The 23673-nt window shown below is 37.6% G+C and overlaps 1 protein-coding gene across 1 annotated transcript in view; it reads left to right on the top strand.

Annotated features, from left to right (window-relative positions):
- The first annotated feature begins 2589 nt into the window (after positions 1-2589).
- The window catches only part of LOC135072400 (CUGBP Elav-like family member 4), an 825344-nt gene continuing 804260 nt past the window's right edge, over positions 2590-23673 (top strand). Inside the window, exons 1-2 of the mRNA XM_063966309.1 lie at positions 2590-2636; positions 7744-7770. Coding sequence (XP_063822379.1) covers positions 2594-2636; positions 7744-7770 — 70 coding nt within the window. The 5' untranslated portion in view covers positions 2590-2593. The remainder of the gene's footprint in view (positions 2637-7743; positions 7771-23673) is intronic.

The raw sequence follows: 23673 nt of genomic DNA, 5'->3' as shown, positions 1-23673 counted from the left end.
TACAAAATCGATTGTAAATCGTGTCTTTTTAGTGCCATTTTATTATAAAGTGATATAATTAGTAGTAGCGCTAAAAGTATCTTATCGCCAGTACAAAGTTTAATATTTCATTGCCTTCTCGCGAATATAGAATTTAAAATAAGTAGCCAAGCTTCGAGTGTAAAGATTAGGAGCGCTAGATAGTTAGTAAATTAATTAGATAATAAATTATTGTTATTTATTACGGAAACCGTTATTAAAAAATACCTCAATGTCTCTGATTTGTGGAGGTGAGTTTAAATAAATTAAAAATAAATAAACAATATTATTAATAAACTGAGTTTGCTACACGTTAATATTAAGCAACAATAAGCCACATTCAATTATACTTAGGTTTGTTTTGTTAGACAAAGCAACGTTGTCTCGAAGATGACTCACGTTATGTCGTCATAAAAGTCTTGTAAAGCGTCGTAAAATGGATATTATGGAGAAAAACCTGCGATAAACTTCACGAATGACAAAAAGTAATGACACACATAAACAGTACAATACGGTGAAGTCTCAATTTCAAACTCGCAATACGAAACGAAAATCTTTAATGTGCCCATAAAAGTCAGTCAACGACCCCCAATAATTCCAATCACGTGTTCTCAAATGAACGAAACCGAAAAAGAACGGCAAAAGCGAAAACAATAACAATGTAATAATGGCTTAGACAGCAAAAAGTGTTGCCACAATCATCAAAATGTGCCTTGGACGTGAAAAATAAATTTTTACTCCCGCTCTCCCGCCCGGAACGTTGCGAAAGAGACTATCATAAGATTTCAATTAAGATAAAGTTATTTAAATGTAAAATATTGTTTTGGACGTTTAAAACAATAACTCCTGGAGCGATTCTTGGCATTCTCCGCAGATGTGTTTCCAAACTATTAGTGGGGACAGTTGGCAGAACTGTAATTACAGCCGAAAATGTTTTAAAATATTTTCGAATTCGGCATAACGGTTTGTGCACACTGTGGTGTAATTTAGAAACTTGGCGAAGGTGCGTTGTGTTGAAAATAAACTGTTTGCGGTCGTTAAGATCGGAGTGAAGGTGAAGGTTCAGTGTTTTGTGACTTGTGTGAGCATAAACATAGTGTTGTCACGTGTCTAAATTGATTGCTAATAATTTAATGAACTTAAAATTCACATAGAATATTCTAGACTGGATTTAGGGTATCTATATTAATTTAAATCAAGCGTGTTTAGATTCAAATTGAGATTAATTAAATTTAATTTCAGATAAGGTTTGATAATGTTAGTGAAGGTAATGAGAAAGAGTAAAAAACAATATTCTTTTTCAAAAGTTTACAAACCTGCAAAAATATAAATTTTATGCAAAACTTTTTCTGATAATACCATTTGAATAAACGTGTTATGTTTTTTTAAACGTTGAAATGAAACTCGGGATTACGCGGTGTTGATAATGAATTAAAAACATTGGCCGGTGAGTTGTTACAATGGAGGTGAAATTTTTACTTTGCGAATGTGAACTGTTAAAATATTGTTTTTTTCAAGTGTGTGTGTGATCCAGTGCTGTGGTAGAGACATAACCAGTGGTTAGAGAGTCAGACTTACGCCTTATATTCAGTGAAAAATATAAGCTGTGAAAACATTGGACCTGTTTTTCAGTGAATCATCGATCATGGCATTTTATTTGATAGAAGTATGATTACGTGAAATCAAAATCGGTAGATAAGTACAAGTGATAAAAATCGAAGTAAATTTGATTACGAGTTAGTGACATTGTCCGTGAAACATGATTTAGTGCCTCGAATGATATTCAACTTTAAAATAAATCTATGAAAGGCCATGGTCATGAAACGTCTATACGATAAATTGCCAGTGGTGTAGTCAAACACAGTGCTTATGGCTTTTATGCGTGTAAAAACAACAAAAAATAAATGCTTCAGAAGGTTATAGAAATAATTTCGGCTAATGACTACTTATTATGTTAGCTTCAGTAAGAAAGTGATAATAGTCGTCATGTGGTTTATTGTTACCATTATAATTTATAGAAACGTATGATAATAATATTTTTGAAACACGATCTTGAAGACAAACGTGTATCAAACTCGATATTTTGAAATGTACTTAAAGCCGCAACCGGTTACATAGCAAATTAATACGAAATGATCGAATAACGTTTGGACGAATGATAATTTATTTTGCATCCCAAGATATTTTTAATTGTTTATGATTTTTATACATAGAAAATTTTAAATCATTGGCCGACTAGTTTCATCTTTTCAAAGATATAAATACTAGAATTCTACGTGTTAATACTATTATTGTCCGTAAACAAATAAAAATTATTTAGATACGGCAAGCATCATAAAAGTGCATCTATTCAGGATTAATAAAAGCCAATAAAATAGTATTTATCATGACAAATGAACATCGCAAATATGACGTATTAAAATCAAACCGCACATTACTCGATCAAACATATCGGCTAATAGCTGGCAGCCAAAGTGGTATTAGTCCGAACGTAATTCGATCAAATGATAGGGATGTACACGTACCTACACGTAACTACAGAACACGTGTTTGGTTTCCAGAACCCAGCCCGCTCATGGCGGAGCCGATACTCAGTTTGTACAAATCGCCAGTCGCAGGTAAATATTTATTTAATTTAACTATTTAATTAATAATAATTAACGTTAGAGCACGAATGATTGGATGTTGATTGTTTTGCGCTGTCTCTCTAAAGACTCTTTTAAGTTAGACATTTTGAGCTACACTTACGAGTCGTGCGTTGCAAGACTGCACACTAACCCCCTTACTAATAAAAAGTTACACAGTTGTTGATCACTGTTTTAAAATGACATTTCCATACTAAACGTCAATTTAAAACACTGATCAACGAGCGTGTAAGTTTTATTAGTAAGGGGGTAACTGTTGGTGATTTTTATTCCTGTGTAGTTATAATTTTCCGTGTGCGGTCTTAGAAATGGACGATTTAAGATTAGCTCAAAATGTTTTATTTGAAATAGACCTGATTCTAATTTAATCTTGATTTCTTGGTCTAAGATTGTTATTGTTATTTAAACTGCTTTTGCCCGCGATTTCTTCCGCAGAGACTTCTTTAAACATTTATCTATCTACCTCTGATAAGCACCCACACTAGTAAACTGTAATATTGTAAGGTCTATCTTTAATTATAAATTAAATTACCGTAGCCAATACGAAGTCCATTCTATCAAACAATCATAATATTATATTGTGATGAGATTAAAGGTTTGCTTTCTTATCATAGTTACAAGGAAAGTAGTTGCTATTACTCGTATGAAAATTGATTTTCCAACATATCCATTAGCGGTCTTCGTAAAAAATAACGATAACGGTAATACGGACACGTTACCGATAACGTTACCAATCAAGGCCGACGATAAACAAGTGAAAGTAGCTTATGATGTAGATTACGACGTGTTCGCGTATCTTATCAGGCAACATGACATGACATGGGATAAGTTGAAATAAGCTCTTACGGTCTTGCCAAAATAATCGTCCAGGCAATACATAATTGTTTTGACCGTTAAGGCTTATATTCGTTTGAAAATAAAAGACAATTAGTCCAGTAGAATTAGCTTTTAAATCGGAAATAATTCCTACAAAAGATTTTATTGTTTTAATGGCTTCATTGGTTGCCCATTAAGACTCTCCTAAGTTTTCGACTTCGACGGAGTTGTGCTTAAGTGGTGGGGGCCCCCGAAAGGGGCATTTTTTCGGTTTTCCGGTTATACCGCGTAAAGGACTTACCCTATCAAAAAGTGGTCTTCATGACGGTTGAAGGGCACTTAATCCTGCATTGAATAAGACCAAATTCATATGTTTTGGACAAACCGTTCTCGCGCTAAAGTTCGGCAAAGTAGAAAATATACGTATAATTAATGACCCTCTCCATGTCCAATGGTTTGTTACCCACAGGCTTCCAAGTCTTGAAAAGGGCCACCTCAACCAGTGTAACCCTATCAAGGCTTACGAGCTTGATGCGCCTATCCTTGTTCGTCCCAGCCGTCCCTTACTGCGGTTGCTGCACCTCTTCCTGGCACTCACCTGAACGACTCTGTGTTACCTACTGTGGCTGCCCCTCTTCCTTGTATCCTCCTGCATGACTACGTTGCCTTGCCGTATGCCTGGTCTAAGGTTCGACGCCAGAAATCAACAACAACAAGTTCGTATTAAAACGCTGAAGAGTTTTTTGTTTGTTTGTTTGAACGCGCTAATCTTAAGAATTACTAGTTTGATTGAAATCATTATTTTTGTGTTGAATAGCTCATACATTGAGGAAGGCTATAGGATATATACAATCACTCTACGACTAATAGAGGCGAAGCAGTAAAGAAAAATGTTGCAAGCACGGGAAATAGTATTTAAACTATTTTCACTCGTACGAAGTTGATTTTGTGGCGTCGAACCTTGGACCAGGCATATGGCTAAGCAATGAAATCGTACAGGAGGGTACAAGGAAGAGGGGCAGCCACATTAGGTAACACAGAGTCGTTCAGGAGAGTGCCAGGAAGAGGTGCAGCAACCGCAGTTAAGGAACGGCTGGGACGAACAAGGATAAGCGAATCAAACTCGTGAGCCTTGTTAGGGTTACACTGGTTAAGGCGACCCTTTACAAGGCTTGGAACCATGTGGGTAACAAGCCATTGGACGTGGAGAGGGTCATTAATTATACGTATATTTTCTACTTTGCCGAACTTTAGCGCGAGAACGGTTTGTCCAAAACATATGAATTTGGTCTTATTCAATGCAGGATTAAGTGCCCTTTAACCGTCATGAAGACCACTTTTCGATAGGGTAAGTCCTTTACGCGGTATAACCGGAAAACCGAAAAAACGCCCCTTTCGGGGGCCCCCACCACTTAAGCACAACTCCGTCGAAGTCGAAAACTTAGGAGAGTCTTAATGGGCAACCAATGAAGCCATTAAAGCAAAAAAATCTTTTGTAGGAATTATTTCCGATTTAAACAATTTTTGTGTTTAATTCTACTGGCCTAAATGCCGGAAATTGGCGTCTTTTTTTTTTCGCGCGGCCATCGACCAAACTTTGTTTTTTGATTACAAAATAGTGTAATAAATCAAACTTACTATGACATGTATACCTCTAAACTCAGTCTGAACTGAGTTACGAGCATTAGAAGTTTGATGATTTTCATACTAGATTTGCTTTTTGCGCGCAAAGTTTTGTAAGAAATTGCAACAAACTAGTGAGATTGTATGTGTAAACAAACAATACCATCCATTAAAGGCTCCAGACATCAGTATGGAGCAGAATCAGCGCAATAAAAAAATAGCGCAATATTTTGTTGCAATTTCTTACAAAACTTGCGCACAAAAAGCAAATCTAGTATGAAAATCATCAAACTTCTAATGCTCGTAACTCAGTTCAGACTGAGTTTAGAGGTATACATGCCATAGTAAGTTTGGTTTATTACACTATTTTGTAATCAAAAAACAAAGTTTGATCGATGGCCGCGCGAAAAAAAAAAGACGCCACTTTCCATACAAAATCTGGCATTGCCATTTCTTGTTTAGTCTGTATTTGACTGACCTTTTTTAAGCCCTATCATTACATCTTAACAAGAGTGACATGTTCAATGAATTAACTATAAAACATAGCATGCATTTAACGTGAAGACATCAATACAAGACTTATAATATTATGTGCTAAACATTTACAATAGACTAACTTTATTTATGTGCTAGTCTAATGTTTTGAAATCTTTTGAGCTAATAGTGAAGTATAAATAATCCTTTATAATGTGTTACGTAAAAGTTTCGTATTGAAATAATAAATGCAAATAAAATTTATATTTTATATTTGCACACAAACATTCGGATATTTGTTGAAAATGTATGCTTTATATCCGGCATGCGGATGTAAACAAACGTCATGTACATTGATAGATTAAATAAATATCGTACATATTTTAATTACTTTACTACACATAGGAAGTTTCATGTAATTTACATTTTACCATAATTATTTACAAAAAAAAAACAATTAGGTATTATAAAAACGTCATCTAGAAACAAAACTTCTTCCTTCCTAATCCGGTTATTTCAAACCAGAGACAAACGTATAAATCATAAACAAAACCATCGCGGCAACAAAATCCCAGTTCACACCCGCACTCGTCTGATCTCAAAAATAAACCCGCAGTTTTCCTCGAAAAAGATTTAAAAGAAAACTCGGGTTTATCCATATAATTAAAAAAGCTCAGGATTGAATGCTGGGGTAGACCGCGGTGCAACAGCGCGTGTGCGATACATGCCAGGGTTGCCATGTTATAGACGTTTCCCTGATGATCGGAAATATTAAGAACGACAATAGAATTCAAATAAGATGCTTTGTTTCATTTAAAAAATCATAGAGTAAGTCAATTCTTAAAGCCATTAATTGATTTCAATTATGCTTTTGAAGTGTGATTTTTTATTGTCATAACAAAGCTATGCAGGATAAATGCCAAAATAGATTGGGCTAAAATAATTTCATTAACATTTCCCCTCAGTGGGATTTGAATCTAAAACTTCAATTGGCGATATAGGCGAGGCGATATAGTGTGTTACGTGGCGTTTCAAATCAGGCGCTTGTTAAAATTATTTTAATTTTAACATGATAAAGAACAAAAGTACTTTCAGCATTTACGACTTTAAATTCTTTTGTTTCTTCCAAGTTCATTTTGAGCTCCTACACACCGCAGCCGCCGTAGTCAGCCTCCGATAGTTCGGAGGCTTTGCTTGAGGCGACATTCTTACAAATAATCCCGACGACACAAAACCTCGACATACGCCAGCGGTTCGGCTAAGGCGTGGAGGCTCTAATACTGCACAAAATTTTACGACAAATAATGGGGGATTTTGTTCGAACACATTTTCTGAATCTGGTAACCCTACACGGGCCCTACCACAAACTCATACTTGCGCTAATAGCTTTCGGTATTAAAAAATACAATTATTGTTTCCTTCTTGCGTTTTAGTGTTCTATTAGAAATGCTGCACCTAAGTGGTACGTACGTAGTTTAGTTGTGTTGTATTTATTTGTAGTTTTTGTGTCTTTTGGTAAAAATAAAAATCATTATTCTCTATATTTTCTCTTCTTTGTTTAGTGGTATCTGATGTCTGAATTTCTGAGTCATTATTAGCTAATGAGCATACATTTTGGCCTCAAAAACATGGCCTGATTAAAGAACTTCGTAGAATCGAAAAATAATGGTCTGTAATATACTCTTCATAACCTATTATTACCAGGGCTTGGCCGACTTTGGCTAGACTGTCCCATTTTTTTGCGACTGTAAAAATAAGCTCTATTTCTAAAACCAGCTATAAACAATAACTAACGTAAGTGGATCAAATAAGACATGTATTATCAAGTTAGGTATATACTTCTTATTTTATAATAGATCTGTCTGTCTGCGATTTTTTATGTATGCCTCTTGTTCTTTGTCTCGTAAGTGAATGTAAATAAAACCCTTTAAACTGTTTCTCTCAGTATTGTCAAAGTGGATGTGTAGTACGGGCCAGGTTATGCTAAGAACTGTCTGTAACCGTATAGATGTATTGTATATTCTGTAGATGTGTGTAACTCATTTCCTTAACGATGCGAGGAGACTTTTCATTTAACGATATTTTGTTGTGGAAATGTTTTAAAGTAATCTCTTTGGTAATAATGTTTGATGGTTTAATAAAATTGAATAATGACGTGTTGTTTCAGACGAACGTTTGATGTTGAGTGTTCAAGGTTAGTATTCAATACTTAAGAAACGGTCAGATAAAGGTCAGAGTATCGGAGACAATCCATTTAAGCGAGGAAGGCAATTGTATAAACAACTGATTGTCATCAACAAAGCTCGTTTGCCAGGTAGGTACAGTCTAATTGCTAAACTGTCTAAGAAATAATAGACAAATACCATTGAGTTATTATATTACTTCAAAGACAAACACACAGAACACATATCAATAGATATGTATAATTTTATAAACGGACTCTTTATTACAATAAAACGTCAAAAGCACAATGAAAATGGCCGCTGATAAAATTTTAGTGACAACATTTTTAGGGTAGTAGTGAATCCTAAACAAATGTGTTTACAAAAAGCCCTGTACAGCAATTCCGAACAGCTTTGACAGCCAATTTTTCCGACAATCTGTTGCCATAAAAAAAAGCTCTATAAATGGATACGGCCGTCGCAGGCAATGGAACTTCCGGGAAATTCCATGGCAGTTATCCGTATAAAAAGTAAACACCGAACGCCTTAAAAGCTTCTTCGATACCGCTTGTCGATCATTTTCGTAGGTGTGAGCGGACTGCGGTTAATAGGTTAATTAATTGACCTCGTTTCGATCGTTTGTTTAAATTTACCTATTAATAAATACCGTCTGGCTGCCACAGGGCTTTTACACTATACTTTTAAAGGTTCAGCCAAACTAACGCGATCAGCCGGCGTGCAGCGATAGCGATCAATGCATTTAAGTCTGATCGCCATCGCTGCACGCCGGCTGATCGTGTGTGATCGCGTGGCGTTGGTTTGGCTGAACCTTAACTATCCCACAAATGCCGTTGCTGTCTTTCCCGAAGACTAATCCAGGCTTCTTCAAGTCAAGAATGAATAGGCATTTACAACTAATAAATACGGTCTTGTTAGCCGCTAACACTAGGTATATTATTATCTTTGAATGAAGTATCTTGTTTTAACTATCCCACAAATATTTTCTGCTGTCTTTTCCTAACACCATGATCCAGGCCTCTTCAAGGCGTTAGTAAATAAGCTGTTACAAGGCAGATTAGAAACTATCATAGCCTGCGTCTCACTTAACATCAGGTATGAAGCAGTGAAATACCTGCTTTGTTCTGCATAAGAAGCCCACACTCGGCCTCGTCGGCACGCGCACCGACGATCGCCAAACGGCTAGAGTACCTTCTGTACTCGCCACTCTGCCCGGTGAAGCTGGAAAAGCTCTTCAAGCTACCAGCGAACGTCCCTTCAAAAAAAATAAAATCACTGAATTTTAATGAGACTTTTAAAAATTAATTAAAGAAATAATGCAGGGTAAACTTCTGTATCTTGTGAGATATATCGTTTTCCAAAAATATTTCCAAGCGGAAAATCTACCTACAATAATAACCACAGTTTACTACACCCATAGTGCCTTTAGCGTTAAATCACTCGATATTTTATTGTGTTCATAAAATATCGCTCGCGACGTAATCGTAAAATTATTGACACTGTTAAACACGCATATTTTTCTTCGAAGCACGGAATGTTACCAAAGTTCTTACCCTTCTGGTTTTGGCACTTTCGAACGATGTCATTGTCGGACGGTTTTATGGTGCTAGGATGAATTGTTTAAGTAATTTAAAGTAAAGGCGAGGCTTCCTAAACTAACACAGTATTTTTCGTTGATAGAGTTATGAAAAGATTTTTTAAAAGCGACATATTTCCGTACACTATTCACGTTCTGATATTTGTTGAAAAATCAAGTAAATAAAAAAAAACGCTTACGTATCAAACATGTAGAGTCCAGTATATAGTAAATACAATGTCGTGGTATGATTCGTATGATTTTAAGGACAATGGAGAAACAAATCTATGTTTAGCATTATACACACTTTGAATAATTTACTCATGTACCTACAATCTACATAATACTTACCTGTTCATATTAATGTCATAAAAACTATTTGTCGCTCGTAAATACCAGTTACCCCGATAAACTTCTTCAGTTTAATCACAGCACCTATTAACTCCACGTGATATTTAAATGTCACACATAATGTCACTGATACAGAATACTAGCGCCGCGTATATGTTGCACCATCAATCATACGGCTTTCAATTTATGACGAAAATTCCTAAAAGCAGCACGGGTCATTATAAATTGCAAAGCGATTTTCGAGCGCTGTTTTTATAACGTTGTAAATTTATATTGAAGGTAATAGTTTAGTTTCAATCACGTTATCAATATATTCATAAACTTTGTTGCTTCTACAAGTAAGTTACTAATAGCAAAATCACTGCTAAAAATAAAAAAATAATTATTAGTAAAGTTTTTAAGTAACACATCCAGTGTGGCAAATCAAGCAATTACATTAAGGCTGGGTTGCACCATCTTACTTTAAGTTTAACAAACGTCAAAAATCTGTCACACTCCATCCAAAAAACACCGGTTATCGTTATAGATACGGTTGAAGTAAGGTGGTGCAACTCCGCCTAAGAGTTTTCAGTAATCTCTTTGTTTATTTTTATTGTTTTATACACATCAACGCGAATGCGACATAAATACTAAAATAGTTGTGTCTGTATTTCAAAGTAACAACTTTTTACACCCACTATAAAATAGTAGTGCATCACATAAATGTCGTTTAAACCACAGTTGGCCGTTTGCCACAATTGATCACTGGTTAGATGGAGGCTTTAGTTTATGCTGTAGACGAAATGGTTAATCTGCCGATACAATTTTGTACGATTCGCTACATTTTTCTTGCGCCGAGTTCTATTTTACGGGGGATAAACATTTTGTTTTGATTTGGGCCGTTCGTGTTTTGTTATTTTAACTACCACGATAATAAAAGGATTTCTGGAAAAAAAATTCATGACGCTTGATGATTACAGTAAAAAACATAAAGAGCATTCTGTTTTGTCATGAATAAAACTTTTATTTAAGGTAATTTGAAATTTTTGTTTGTTATTTATAAAAGCATTCAAACATTTTCGTGATGCATTTTAAATCCCATAGGTAATCTTCCTTCATGATTGATGTAGATACTTAAGTGGACTGAAGTCAGTATTTTATTATACATATTCGTTTATAAAATATTATTGTGCTCGCTTAACCAACGACGATATTCGGAAACTAAACGAAATCTATTTTTAAACCGACATTACAATGAGTATTTTTTTTTAGTTTTCAAAGATGACAGGCATATACAAGAACAGAATACATTATATTTATAACACTACCACTGTATATTTAAGCAAAACCGATAAACACTGAAGGTGAGACTTGCAAAATGCGGTGGGGCTTCGACTATAATTATGCACTGCCCGTCATTTCACGTCACGACCAATTAAATATTAATGAAATTAATATCGGCCGCCGGTAGCAATTAGTTGTTGATAGATCGGCACTTTGATGTTATAATAATATTTGAAAATGGGGATCATTTTCATTGTCTAGGGTGGGCTTATGATTTTAAATATTACTTTGTGGAGCGCTTTCACATTCAGGCGATTTAGCGACGCGCTGCCGAAAATGTCATACTATGTGACAGCGAATGCATGCCTTTACATTATAAAAACGCCGCTGCCGCGCTGCTGTCGCACTTCTAACGCCCTAATGTGAAAGCGTAAAATTGTAACATGAAATTGATGTTTCTGATCATTATATGGCGACTAAGCTTCAATTTCACCAGCTTAACTTTAATCGTCACTATAATTTTAATCGGTGTTTTGTATGGAGTTTGATAGAATTTTGACGTTTGTTATAGTTAAAGGAACATGGTGCAACCCAGCCTATAGATAGATGAACTTATGGGTATGTTGTTCATTGAACAAATGATGAAGTCCGTTCGTTTCAAACGAAATTATTTATTACTTTCCACAATCAATTCACGAAGGAGAAACAGAGCACTTCAGTTATATTCTGTGACACAAGTATAAAGTAAGATTGATCGAAGAAAAAGATCGTTACACAGTTCGTACTACGTAATCAGTTAGCGGTCGTCGCGAGCCGCACGGGTCTCGCGTAGATAGCAAAAGTCGTGACTGGCGCGCTGGGCGGCCTGCGCAGGTAAGTAGCGGTGGAATAGCAAACCGGTTCTCCGACGAGCCGCGCGCCGTAAATATGCAATATCTAACACAATACGCGTAGTCTATTTGTTTGTGTAAGTTATTTATTTAGAATTTAATATGTATTAGGTATTAATTTATGTTTGTTATTAAAATATATGTGTAGTGTATTTATGTTATTATCAAGTGTTTGTAAATATATTATAATGCTATTGATATCATAATTTATGTAATGTACTATAAATATATAATGTGTTTGTATGTAAATATTATAAATGTTATGTGAGTTCCCCACATCACTCCCCCTCGAGAGACCTTGCCTAAGGTCGATAAAAATCCGGAAAACGGACTTGACGACCAGAGCGCGTTGTTCTAACCGCTGGAGTGGCACTACTGGGTTCTGTAGCTGTTGTGTTACATTGTTCGGTCATGATGTAGGCTGGCTTCAGTCTGTCTACCGAAACTGTGACTTCTTTACCTTTGACACGAATTTTGTAAACCTTTTGTCCTCTGTCTAACACCTCGTATGGGCCTGAGTAAGCTGGTTGTAAAGAACTTCTCAAGGCATCTTCACGGAGAAAAATATGAGAACAAGAGGAAAGGTCTTTGTAAATAAAAACTTTTTTAGTTGAGTGGTTTGATGTGGGTACTGGCTGTAGGTTGTTGGCAAATGATCTGATTCGTGATACGAAATCTGTCAAATCAGGGGTGCATTTGTCAACATTAGAGCCTAAAAATTCCCCTGGTAGTCTTAAGGGCTCACCATAAACAAGTTCTGCCGATGTTGCTTGTAGGTCTTCCTTAAAAGAACTTCGTATGCCAAGTAGTACTATAGGCAACGCTTCGGACCAACTGCTATCACTGTGACACATAATGGCGGCTTTTAGTTGACGATGAAATCTTTCAACTAGGCCATTGCACTGTGGGTGGTATGCAGTGGTTCTGCGGTGTCTGAAACCTAATGTTTTCGACAGTTGTTGAAATGTTGCACTCTCAAATTGCCTGCCACGGTCGGTTACGACGTCGGTAGGGCAGCCGAAACGAGCAACCCATCCAAGGAGGAACGCATTGACCACAGATTCCGCTGTAATGTCGGTAATAGGGACAGCCTCAGCCCATCGTGTAAAACGATCGACCGCTGTCAAACAGTACCGATATTCTCTGGAAGGCGGTAGTGGTCCGATGAGGTCTAAATGTACATATTTAAATCGCGCTGTAGGTAAATCGAGGGTACCTAAAGGTGATTTAACATGTCGATTTACCTTAGTGCGCTGGCAGGCTAAACATGACATAGACCATTCTCGGCAATCTTTCCTTATCTGTGGCCAAACGTATCGCTGGGCTACAAGTTTGGCGCTGGCGTTGGCTCCAGGATGGCAAAGAGTATGCAAACTGTCGAAGATTTGTTTACGCATGGGTTTGGGTACGAATGGCCTGGGGGTTGATGTGCTGACATCGCAGTACAATTCTACGCAACTCCCAGGTATTTTCATTTTCTTTATGCGCAGGGAAGACTCCTCATTGATGTAATGAGATAATTCTGGATCTGACTTCTGCAATTTGGGCAATTTCTCAAAACTTACCGGTTCAGTTACTTCATCTACACGAGAAAGAGTATCAGCTACTGTATTATCTTTCCCGGAGATGTGCTGGATGTCTGTAGAAAATTGAGAAATGTAGTCCAGATACCTGTACTGACGCGGAGTGCAGTTGGTTTTGCGTTCACGGAATGCAAAACAGAGAGGTTTGTGGTCCGTGTATATGGTAAATTGAGAAGCCTCGAACCAGTGGCGAAAATATTTTATATTCTCATATATTGCAAGGAGCTCTCGGTCGTATGCTGAGTATTTCTTTTGTGCCGGGCTCAACTTGCGTGAGAAAAATGCTAGTGGTTGCCAATGACCGTCCTGCAACTGTTGTACTACTCCTCCCATGGCTTCATCAGAAGCATCAGTAAACAGTCCGAGTTTAGCCTTGGAGTCCGGGTGAGCTAGCATTGCTGCGTTGCAGAGACTTGACTTGCACTCCTCGAAAGCTCTTATTGCGTCTCCATCCATGACAATCGGTTGAGAGGCTTTGATAGACCCAGTCAGCAAGGCGTTCAGGGGAGATTGGATCTGGGCAGCTTGTGGTATAAATCTCCTATAGAAATTAATCATCCCCAAAAATCGCCTCAACTGCTTGGCTGTCCGAGGTTGTGGAAATTCCTTGATAGCCTGGACCTTACCTTCCAGAGGCCTGGTTCCGTGTTGTGAAATATGGTACCCTAGAAATGTGACTTCGGACGCCCCAAAAACGCATTTTGAAGTGTTGATCACCATACCGTAGTCTCGCATTCTGGAGAAGATCTGTCGGAGGTGATCTTCGTGCTGGGCTTCTGATTTTGAGAAGATGAGGAAATCGTCCAAGTATGGGTAGCAGAATTCTAGGTCTCGGGTCATTTCATCAACAAATCTCTGGAAGGTTTGGCCTGCATTGCGTAAACCAAATGTCATGTATGGAAACTCGAAGAGTCCGAAGGGTGTAGTGATCGCCGTCTTTATGATATCCTCCTCGTGCACTGGCACCTGATTATATGCCTTGACCAAATCAATGGTAGAGAAGACAGTACAACCAGACAGGCTATGAGAGAAATCATGTATGTGGCGTATCGGGTACTTATCTGGTATAGTCCTGGCGTTGAGTAGCCTATAGTCACCACAAGGCCTCCAGCCGTTATCTTTTTTAGGAGCCAGGTGTAGTGGTGACGACCATGGCGACTTTGATGGACGAGCTGTGCCGTCTGCCAACATTGCGTCGAACTCAGTCTTTGCAATCCTCAATTTGTCGGGGGCCAACCTGCGGGGTGAACATGACACAGGGGGGCCAGGTGTTGTGCGAATGTGATGTACTGTATTGTGTTTAAGTGTACGCGGTGTGCCTGGTGGTTTGATTATTTCAGGAAATTCAGAAAGCAAATTATGATATCGCGAAGTTCCAGTCACAACTTTTACACTAGGTATTGAGTTATTATTATTAACAATACACGCTACAGTAGTTAAATTAGTTGTACCATCAATTATTCGTTTATTACGTATGTCAACGAGTAAATTAAAATACGACAAAAAATCAACACCAATAATCGCTTTAGTTACGTCAGCTACTACAAATTTCCAATTAAAGTCCCTACGAAGGCCAAAATTGATATTAAATTGTACATAACCATACGTATCTATAGTCGAACCGTTAGCCGCGCACAGTTGGTAGTTGGTCTTCTCACGACGATCACGGAGTGCAGAACGAGGGTAGACGCATAAATCGCTTCCGGTGTCAACGAGAAATTGAACTTTCGATCTGCGGTCCGTTACGAAGAGGCGACCAGTGGAGGGTAGGCAATCTTCAGCCGCCATTACAGATTGCCCTGAGCGTTTCCCGATTTGTAGTCGCATGGCTTCACGCACTTCTTAGCTTGACTGCCGAACTTGAAGTGGTACCAACATTGTGGGAACTTTCTATAGTTGGACTGGGAACGCGTTGATGGAGTCCGCTGTCGATTCTGCTGGTTTGACTGCCGGTTACGAGGGCGGGAACGGCCGTGAACATCTGCACTTAAAGAGCTGACCTGCTTTGTTAGTTCCGCTATGCTCCGTGCCATCATTTCTAATGCGGACTGCGTACTCGTAGCGCTGGTGGCTGCTACCTGCGGTGATGATGGCGCGATGTCATGCACTCTGTCAGCTAGGTCTGCCAGTTCGTTGAGAGACAGGCTCATTTGTGATGCAATCACTGTCTGCAGGTTGTTTGGTAATCGGCTCGTCCAAATTGTGCGAAGAAAGTCTTCCGGTATGTTAGGGCCGGCCAAATGCTGCAGATGTCGCAGGAACTGCGAGGGCTTGCGATCACCAAGCTCTTCCGATTGCAAAAGTTGCTTCACTTTCCTTTCGCTGGACGTAGATAGCCTCTTGATTAACTCAGATTTTATCTTTTCGTATTTTCCGCTACTCGGTGGTGAAGTAATGATGTCTTCAACTTCAACAGCGAATTGACGATCGAGGTGCGAAAGTACGTAGTAATATTTCGTGTTGTCGTCGGTAATTCTCGCCATCGCAAACTGACCTTCGATTTGTGAAAACCATATTAAGGGTTTTTCAGGCCAAAACGGGGGTATTCTCACGCCAACTCGAAATGTTTCAGGTGCTGGTAACGTATAATTTTGTTGGGGGGTAGTTGCGTCCTCCATTTTATCTTGTTCCGTCGTTATAATACTTGCGTCGAGATATTCTTGATCGCTCATCTAGGATGCTTGAGTCGGGGTCACCAGTTATGGGTATGTTGTTCGTTGAACAAATGATGAAGTCCGTTCGTTTCAAACGAAATTATTTATTACTTTCCACAATCAATTCACGAAGGAGAAACAGAGCACTTCAGTTATATTCTGTGACACAAGTATAAAGTAAGATTGATCGAAGAAAAAGATCGTTACACAGTTCGTACTACGTAATCAGTTAGCGGTCGTCGCGAGCCGCACGGGTCTCGCGTAGATAGCAAAAGTCGTGACTGGCGCGCTGGGCGGCCTGCGCAGGTAAGTAGCGGTGGAATAGCAAACCGGTTCTCCGACGAGCCGCGCGCCGTAAATATGCAATATCTAACACAATACGCGTAGTCTATTTGTTTGTGTAAGTTATTTATTTAGAATTTAATATGTATTAGGTATTAATTTATGTTTGTTATTAAAATATATGTGTAGTGTATTTATGTTATTATCAAGTGTTTGTAAATATATTATAATGCTATTGATATCATAATTTATGTAATGTACTATAAATATATAATGTGTTTGTATGTAAATATTATAAATGTTATGTGAGTTCCCCACAAACTATAACGAACTGTCCCACCCGTGACATTGACAGGGCGGCGCCACCGTCCAATACCGGATCGCTGGTTCCGATTTTTGCCACGTTTGAAAGTAATATAGTTGAACGATGGTGGCGCCCCCCTGTCAATGTGTTTGATGGGGTGTAGTTCATCTATAATAGGTTACTTTGTGCCGTTAATGTCAATAAGTCACTTGGCATTAATCTTGTCGTTGATTTGAAAATTGTAAAAATAGTAAAGTATAGGTAGTACCTACCTTTAGTAAAAATAAACCAAAAGGCATGACCAATAAAACTCAACTCGAAACATAACAGCAGGATGTATTTACTTACAAAACGTTCCTTCCAAGTTTTAAACGTCTTTCTACAACAATAACTTGACTGCATAATCCGCCGTGACTTACAATATTTAAATTTTTTACTATGCATGTAACGAGCGTCATGGTTTATTTAAAACTATGTAGTCGCGTGAGGAAATAATATATTTTTTACATAAAAATACGCTTTGTAATGTTAGTATTAAATAATAACAAAGGGTTTTAAGTGCATATAAAGTAAGATGGTGCAACCCAGCCTTACTTTATCCTTTAGCTACTGTTTCACTTATTTATTTTACTATGCATTAACAAGTTGCTACTAATTTAGAAAACTGTGTTGGATTTAGGCAATGCAAAAGGTGTGGTTTGAGACCACATGGCTGCTTTAACCACCGATAGTTAAGGTTAAAGGTTAAGGTAAACCCTATCATCATACTACGAGTATGTGTCCTAAGCAATCTTTATATCCGCCTACATGAAATTCTGTAAGTTAGAAGCGCCTAACGTAAGAGTCAGCTGTGCGTTAGCGATTTTAAATAAAATAATAAATAATATGAAAACACAATATCCCACGTTTATTAATAGCACTTGACATTATCAAAAAAAGACGGCTTTAATTAAAACACCGTTTTGTATGATTTCTGTCACGGACCCTGATAAACAAGACAGGAAATGACAAAACATTATGACCCTTCAGACACTATCAATAATAATGCTGATGCTTGCTTAAGTGAAGCACCAAATCGAACGCACAGCGTTGAATGGAGCTCTGATTGATTCGTGTGTCGCCCTGTGAGTCCATGCGCACTGTGAAACCTCATAGTAATGTTTGTGAATACGGGCGTAAAAACCTATCACGAGTATCAAATTAACAGAATAAATAAATAACCCGGGTTCGATTCCCCGGCCGGGCATAAATTGAAATGATGAATTTAATTTCTGTGACGGGTCTGGGTGTTACAATGTAAGATATTATGTATGTATTTAAAAAAAGTATATAATAATGTAGTATATCCGTTAAGCTAGCACCCATAACAAGCATATTAATTGCTTACTTTGGGGCCAGATAGCGCTGTGTGGAATTGTCCAAAGACGATATTTTAAATATTTAAACTTTGAAAAACGCTTCAGTCTCGCTTCCTCGTGCACCACAGCCCTAAGCTAATCCACCTGGTCATGCATATGACATCATGAAAATTGCATACAAGATGCGCCAGCCAGACTGACAGCTTATTTTAATGCATTAGACGGGATACAGACTGCTAGGGCCTTCCGTTGTTCGTTCAATGTATGCTTATTTGTTTATTCATTGTATTCTGATAGTAGTTTTAGGGGAATTTAAATTTGTTGTACCTAGATAAAACTGAAATTTGACGTAAGTATACTTGGTTCACTGTAATTCGATAATCGTGAAAAAATTGTGTGAGACATTTAATTCAGCGTACCTTATGATAATTTGTTTAATAAACGTCATTAACTCGTGACCATAACGTACTTATACGTTGAAATAGTTAAAAAAGTAACTTTTAATTAATATAGGTACCTAATGTAAATTAACAATGACATGCAAATTAGCAGTGCGTAAAAGTCGGATTGTTTAGATATCTTGATATTTTATTTATTTATTTTATATAAAGACTTTATTGCACACACAACAATGTTCAGTACAAAATGGCGAGCTTAATGCCATAAGTCATTCTCTACCAGCTGACCTTGACTTATATTTTACTATCTAGCTAAAGAGTAGATTGGTAATCTTCTACACTACAACCTTTGAAATAAAATAAAAACTTGTTAAAGAGTGCATTATTTCAGTTAGACAAGTAAGTATACCTATAGTGCAGCCTGGTCTTCACCTGTTTCATTTCGAAGATTTAGGCACATAAATATGCTAACATTATCTACATAACTTACCATAAAACGGACCAAACAATCTTCTAAGAAGCTTAAAGTCCGAAGCCCAAACAAACCTACGCGTAAAATTCCATCAACTCAAAGAGAGAGGGAATACAAGAAAAAAAAATACTTTGAATAACAAATTAAAAAAGTAATAGCCTATTATACTGGACTTCGCGCCACCGAGATATCAGGACGGGCGAAATTGTTTTTCGAAATGAAAATACTTCGAAGTAGCGACCTGCGAACTGGGCCGATACATTTGTGGACGTCAGATGTAATGAAAAGCAATCTTTTAAACGACTTTCATCTGCGTATTTTTTATTTTAATTTGTCTGTCAGGAGTTTGAGACATAGTGACACATAGCAATCATAAAACGTGTTATTTGATTTTTGATGATTGATTGATTGATTTTTATACCCCTGAAAAAGAGTCTCAATAGTGAAGGACTTTCTTGCCCTGGTTTAGAAGAAGCTGAGAACAGCACTGGGCCATTTACTGTCCCGAAGCAGTAATAGGGTTAATAAATACAGACTGGGACGTGAGAAAGTAATTTTTAAAAGTCTAATTGCAGAAATAAAATTAGTTTAAATGAGTTTTTTTTAATGATGATTTCGCAGTAAGTTGGTATTATCCTGTAGTTGCCAAGATAAGCCATTATAGATGGATAGTATATCTAAGTTTGTTTAGGTAAGGGAATTAAAGGCTTCGGATTTCGAAAGTAATAAAATTATTATGATTCCGTGAAGGGCCTATGGAGGGCATATTAAGGTCGGTCCAATTGAGTCATTTATGTCTTTGGCAGTTCATAGTCTGTCATCAGCTCTATGACGTCAGTCAGTGTAGTGTCGTCTTTTTTATACGTTAAGCAAAAAAATAACATACGAGTACTTACTTCATTTTTTTAATAATTATAGTGAGTACAAAACTGTAAAATAAATAAGAAATAGCTTACGGAAAAATATATTTCCAATTTATTGTTCGTGCTAAATCAAACGTCGAAATATTAGCACAACAAAACGAAAAGCAATTGAAACTCACCTCAGTTTTACAAAATCGCAAACAGCAAAACGGATCCCGTTAACACTGCGAGCGCGCCAAGAATCCCAAATATTGGATCGCAGAACCAACAGTGGGAAAAGCGATAAATAATGGCACTATCCGTTGAGAAAATCGGCAAATTTGAACAGGCCAGATACACAAAAGTTGGGCCATTAAGCTGGCCATAACCCAGGCCTGAACACGCTCTCAGTATTTGACAAACGACCGATAGTTGGACGACCGTAGATCACAACTGTCGAATGATTTTTAATGTATTTGTGTGACTAAAAAGTTTGGGATAGTAGAGTTATTACCGTTGTGGATTATGGATGTTTGGGCAAGCGGGAATATATGGCTCGGGTTGTTTCAATGAATATAGATCATAAAATTGTTTAATGGAGTTGTAAGGGAATTTGATTGATTAATGTTTTTTGGGGAGAGTTTCGACAATGTGGCCAAAATTATTTGTAGAGTTACGAATACTACGTTTAGCAAAATACTGCCGATGGTGGGCGTAAAATTCAAAGGTACTATTTACCTTTAAAATGTCTTTAATACAGTCGATGAATCATGCCATCACCCATTTATGCAGAGGAGAAATTAATTTGAAATGAGATTTTTTTCTGTTCTAGTTGCTGCTTGTTGTACAAAACAAGTTTTATTATTACTTAGTAAACCCAAACTTTTGAGTACACAGATTGTCTTTTCATAACTCCCAAGGGCAAGGGCTAATCTCAAGCAACCTTGGCGAACATTAATCCTCATCTAAAAGTTTCACTTTTTGTGAATTACCCACGGGATCGGGAGGAATTTCAATTACCCCATGTCTCGTCCGATGGGTACCGGGCCCTTTTCATTTAGGGGAAACCGAATGGAAAATAAATACCTGTTTTAAATAAAAACATATTATAAAAAAAAACAGAAGTACCTATTTGAATATGAATCACAGCTATTACTCGTAAATATGTTACAAAAGAACTAAGTGATTTAGTAGAGATTTGAAAATCCAATTTTTAACAATGTTGAGGTAACCTCAATACATAGAGTATCTAATAAGATTTTATTGCCAAGGAATATTATAAAATGTAATTCCATCACCACACCCCATCGTGTGTATTTTTTTATCCGCAACGAGGAAGCTCTTGGCCTGAATCTCACCTGATGTAAACCTTAGAAGGCTATGGTAGCCTAAACGACAAATAACCAAACACAGTGCAAGCAAGCAACGTTGATGCAGCAACGTTGCATAGTGTCCCACAGATACTGCGGTAACTACTATGCATTTACGTTTATGTACTATTTCTATGCATTTATATGTCACGGAGCATGTCGCAAATCCGCGTTCTGACAACCACCGTACGTGTGACATTGTCTTTTGGACTTTCCCCGGCATATTTACGGCATGTCACTCCATTTGTCCCCAGTGTATCCAAGGCTTTAAAGACGTAGCACACTTATCAACCCGGAAAGGGATCGTAACCGTATCAACTCGAGGCGGTCAGTATTCTTTGTATGAAACTCCATACTGCAACGCACACTCATCCGCGCCGTAACGTAAATGCCTCGCCTCGTAGTTGACAACTCGCGAAAGGGGATACGGTGTTGATCCCTTTCCGAGTTGATAAGTCTGCTATGACCTTTAGTCCTTTCTCGAATTCCACGGCAACGGAATTAAACAAAACGGAATCCGTTTCATAATTTTCCGATCCGCTATAGCTTTCTTTATTGCTTTATCTGTGGACCGGAATCTAATTACTGTTGAGATGGAAAGAATAATGACCGGTTTTAATGTTAAATGCTTGTACTAGGTTGACAATTTGCGTGATGGATGGTGGAATGTAATACAATGATGTTTTAGAATTAAATTAATTAGTTGCGGCAGCGATACACTCCTGCCAATAAAACGGAAAAGTAACTTGCATGCTTGATAATGGCATGTACCTACGTACAAGTAGTCGGCACAGTGTGAATATACTTGCGTGCAATTAAACTTATATAAGCTGTGAGAATCTGTAATTGTCTAGAGTTACGTATTACATTTTTATGTAACACGTAAATTGTAGTAAAAACTGTAGAGTTTTATAAAATTAATAAAAAGTTCGTTCTTCACCCATCGAAAAAAAAATTGAGTCCTTTCTAAACATAAGTATTACATAACAAATAAAACATAGGATCTTTTCTATGAAAACACTGTTGCTGAAATTCGACAATTTTAAAGTTATTTCATCATTCATCATTTCAGCCATAGGACGTCCACTGCTGAACATAGGCCTCCCCCAATGCTTTCCATGTTGATCGATTGGCAGCGGTCTGCGTCCAGCGCTTCCCTGCTACCTTTACGATGTCGTCGGTCCACCTTGTAGGTGTTAAAGTTATTTATGCAGATATAAAGCTAAATAAAAAACCACCACACAATACCTGAATAAAAAAGTCATTTCCCTCTTGCGGTACCAAATTATCACGTGCACTGAAACAGCTGTAGCCCAAAGTCCCCTATGAAGTTCCCGTTAGCCATTCATTAGTACCGGCTTGTAATTAGCCCAGCAATTACCAGCTTTGTAACTGGACCAGACAAACATGCAATTTGCGCCGCCATTGGGATCGAAGCAGTATGGGTTTATTTTTAAAAACGTACAAAAACCAAACCAAAATTGGATACAGCTTTTTTCGAACCACATTATTAAGCCAGGATCGAATTAAGCAGAGATCTTGTGGAGTTCCAGTAGGTGCTTTTATGCAACTAAAATGTATGTAATGTTATATTGTTAGTGGACAGTGGTACAAACAACAATACGTCAAGCAAACACTGTTGCATCTTCATCATCATCATTTCAGCCACAGGACATCCAGTGCTAAACATAGGCCTCCCCGAATGATTTCCACAATTGGTGGCGGCCTGCATTCAGCGCCTTCCCGATACCTTTATGAGATCGTCGGTCCACCTTGTGGGTGCACGTCCTACGCTGCGCTTTCCGGTACGTGGCCTCCACTCCAGAACCATGCTCCATTGGCCACTTCTTCTGTAGCATCTTACGTAGTTATAATACAGATGATTTTCACTCATCTGATGTAACGTGACGTGTCGAACTTGAAGCCATATTTTCTTTATGTAAGAGCTACTTTTGAAGATGTACAGTGCTGTACCGTTTGATTACTAAACAGTAAGGATTCATTTAATGTAATTGTGATAGTACGAAATCAATATCACAGATTGAGAAAAAAGATACGGGTTAAGAAAAAAGAAACGTCACATCCTGTGGTATCTTATTCAGGACAACTTTTTATTGGCGGTACAAAGCTCACCGGGACAACTAATAGGTAATTTTGCAATAAGAGGTGTGATAGACTATACAAAATGAGTACAAGAGTAGAATAATGATTTGCAAGGTCTTTAAACCAACACAGTTTCGATAAAAGAAAGTCTAGCCGTTATTACAATACCAATAACAAAAGATACCTCATAAATCCAAAGGAAATATTTATTTAAAACATCGCTGTACCGAACAAAAGATATCTTCGGATAATTAAAAGCGAACCCAAGAAAATACCTCATTATTCTTTCATCTCGAATCGATAACGTTTATTAAACCCCGACGCGCAGTATCCTTTGTGGAGCGAAAGTTTGCGATGGATTATTCCACTTTGTTCACCTGGATGATATCACTTGGGTGATATCACCTGGGTGAAGAAGATGAAGTTTTTAGTGTCCTCATTTCACCTCGGAACCATTACGCCCAACTCCAA

The sequence above is a fragment of the Ostrinia nubilalis genome, chromosome 6 (assembly GCF_963855985.1).
Source record: "Ostrinia nubilalis chromosome 6, ilOstNubi1.1, whole genome shotgun sequence".
In the NCBI taxonomy this organism is placed as follows: Eukaryota; Metazoa; Arthropoda; class Insecta; order Lepidoptera; family Crambidae; genus Ostrinia; species Ostrinia nubilalis.
The sequence above is the reverse complement of the archived record's forward strand: the minus strand, read 5'-3'. Positions and strand labels throughout refer to the sequence as shown.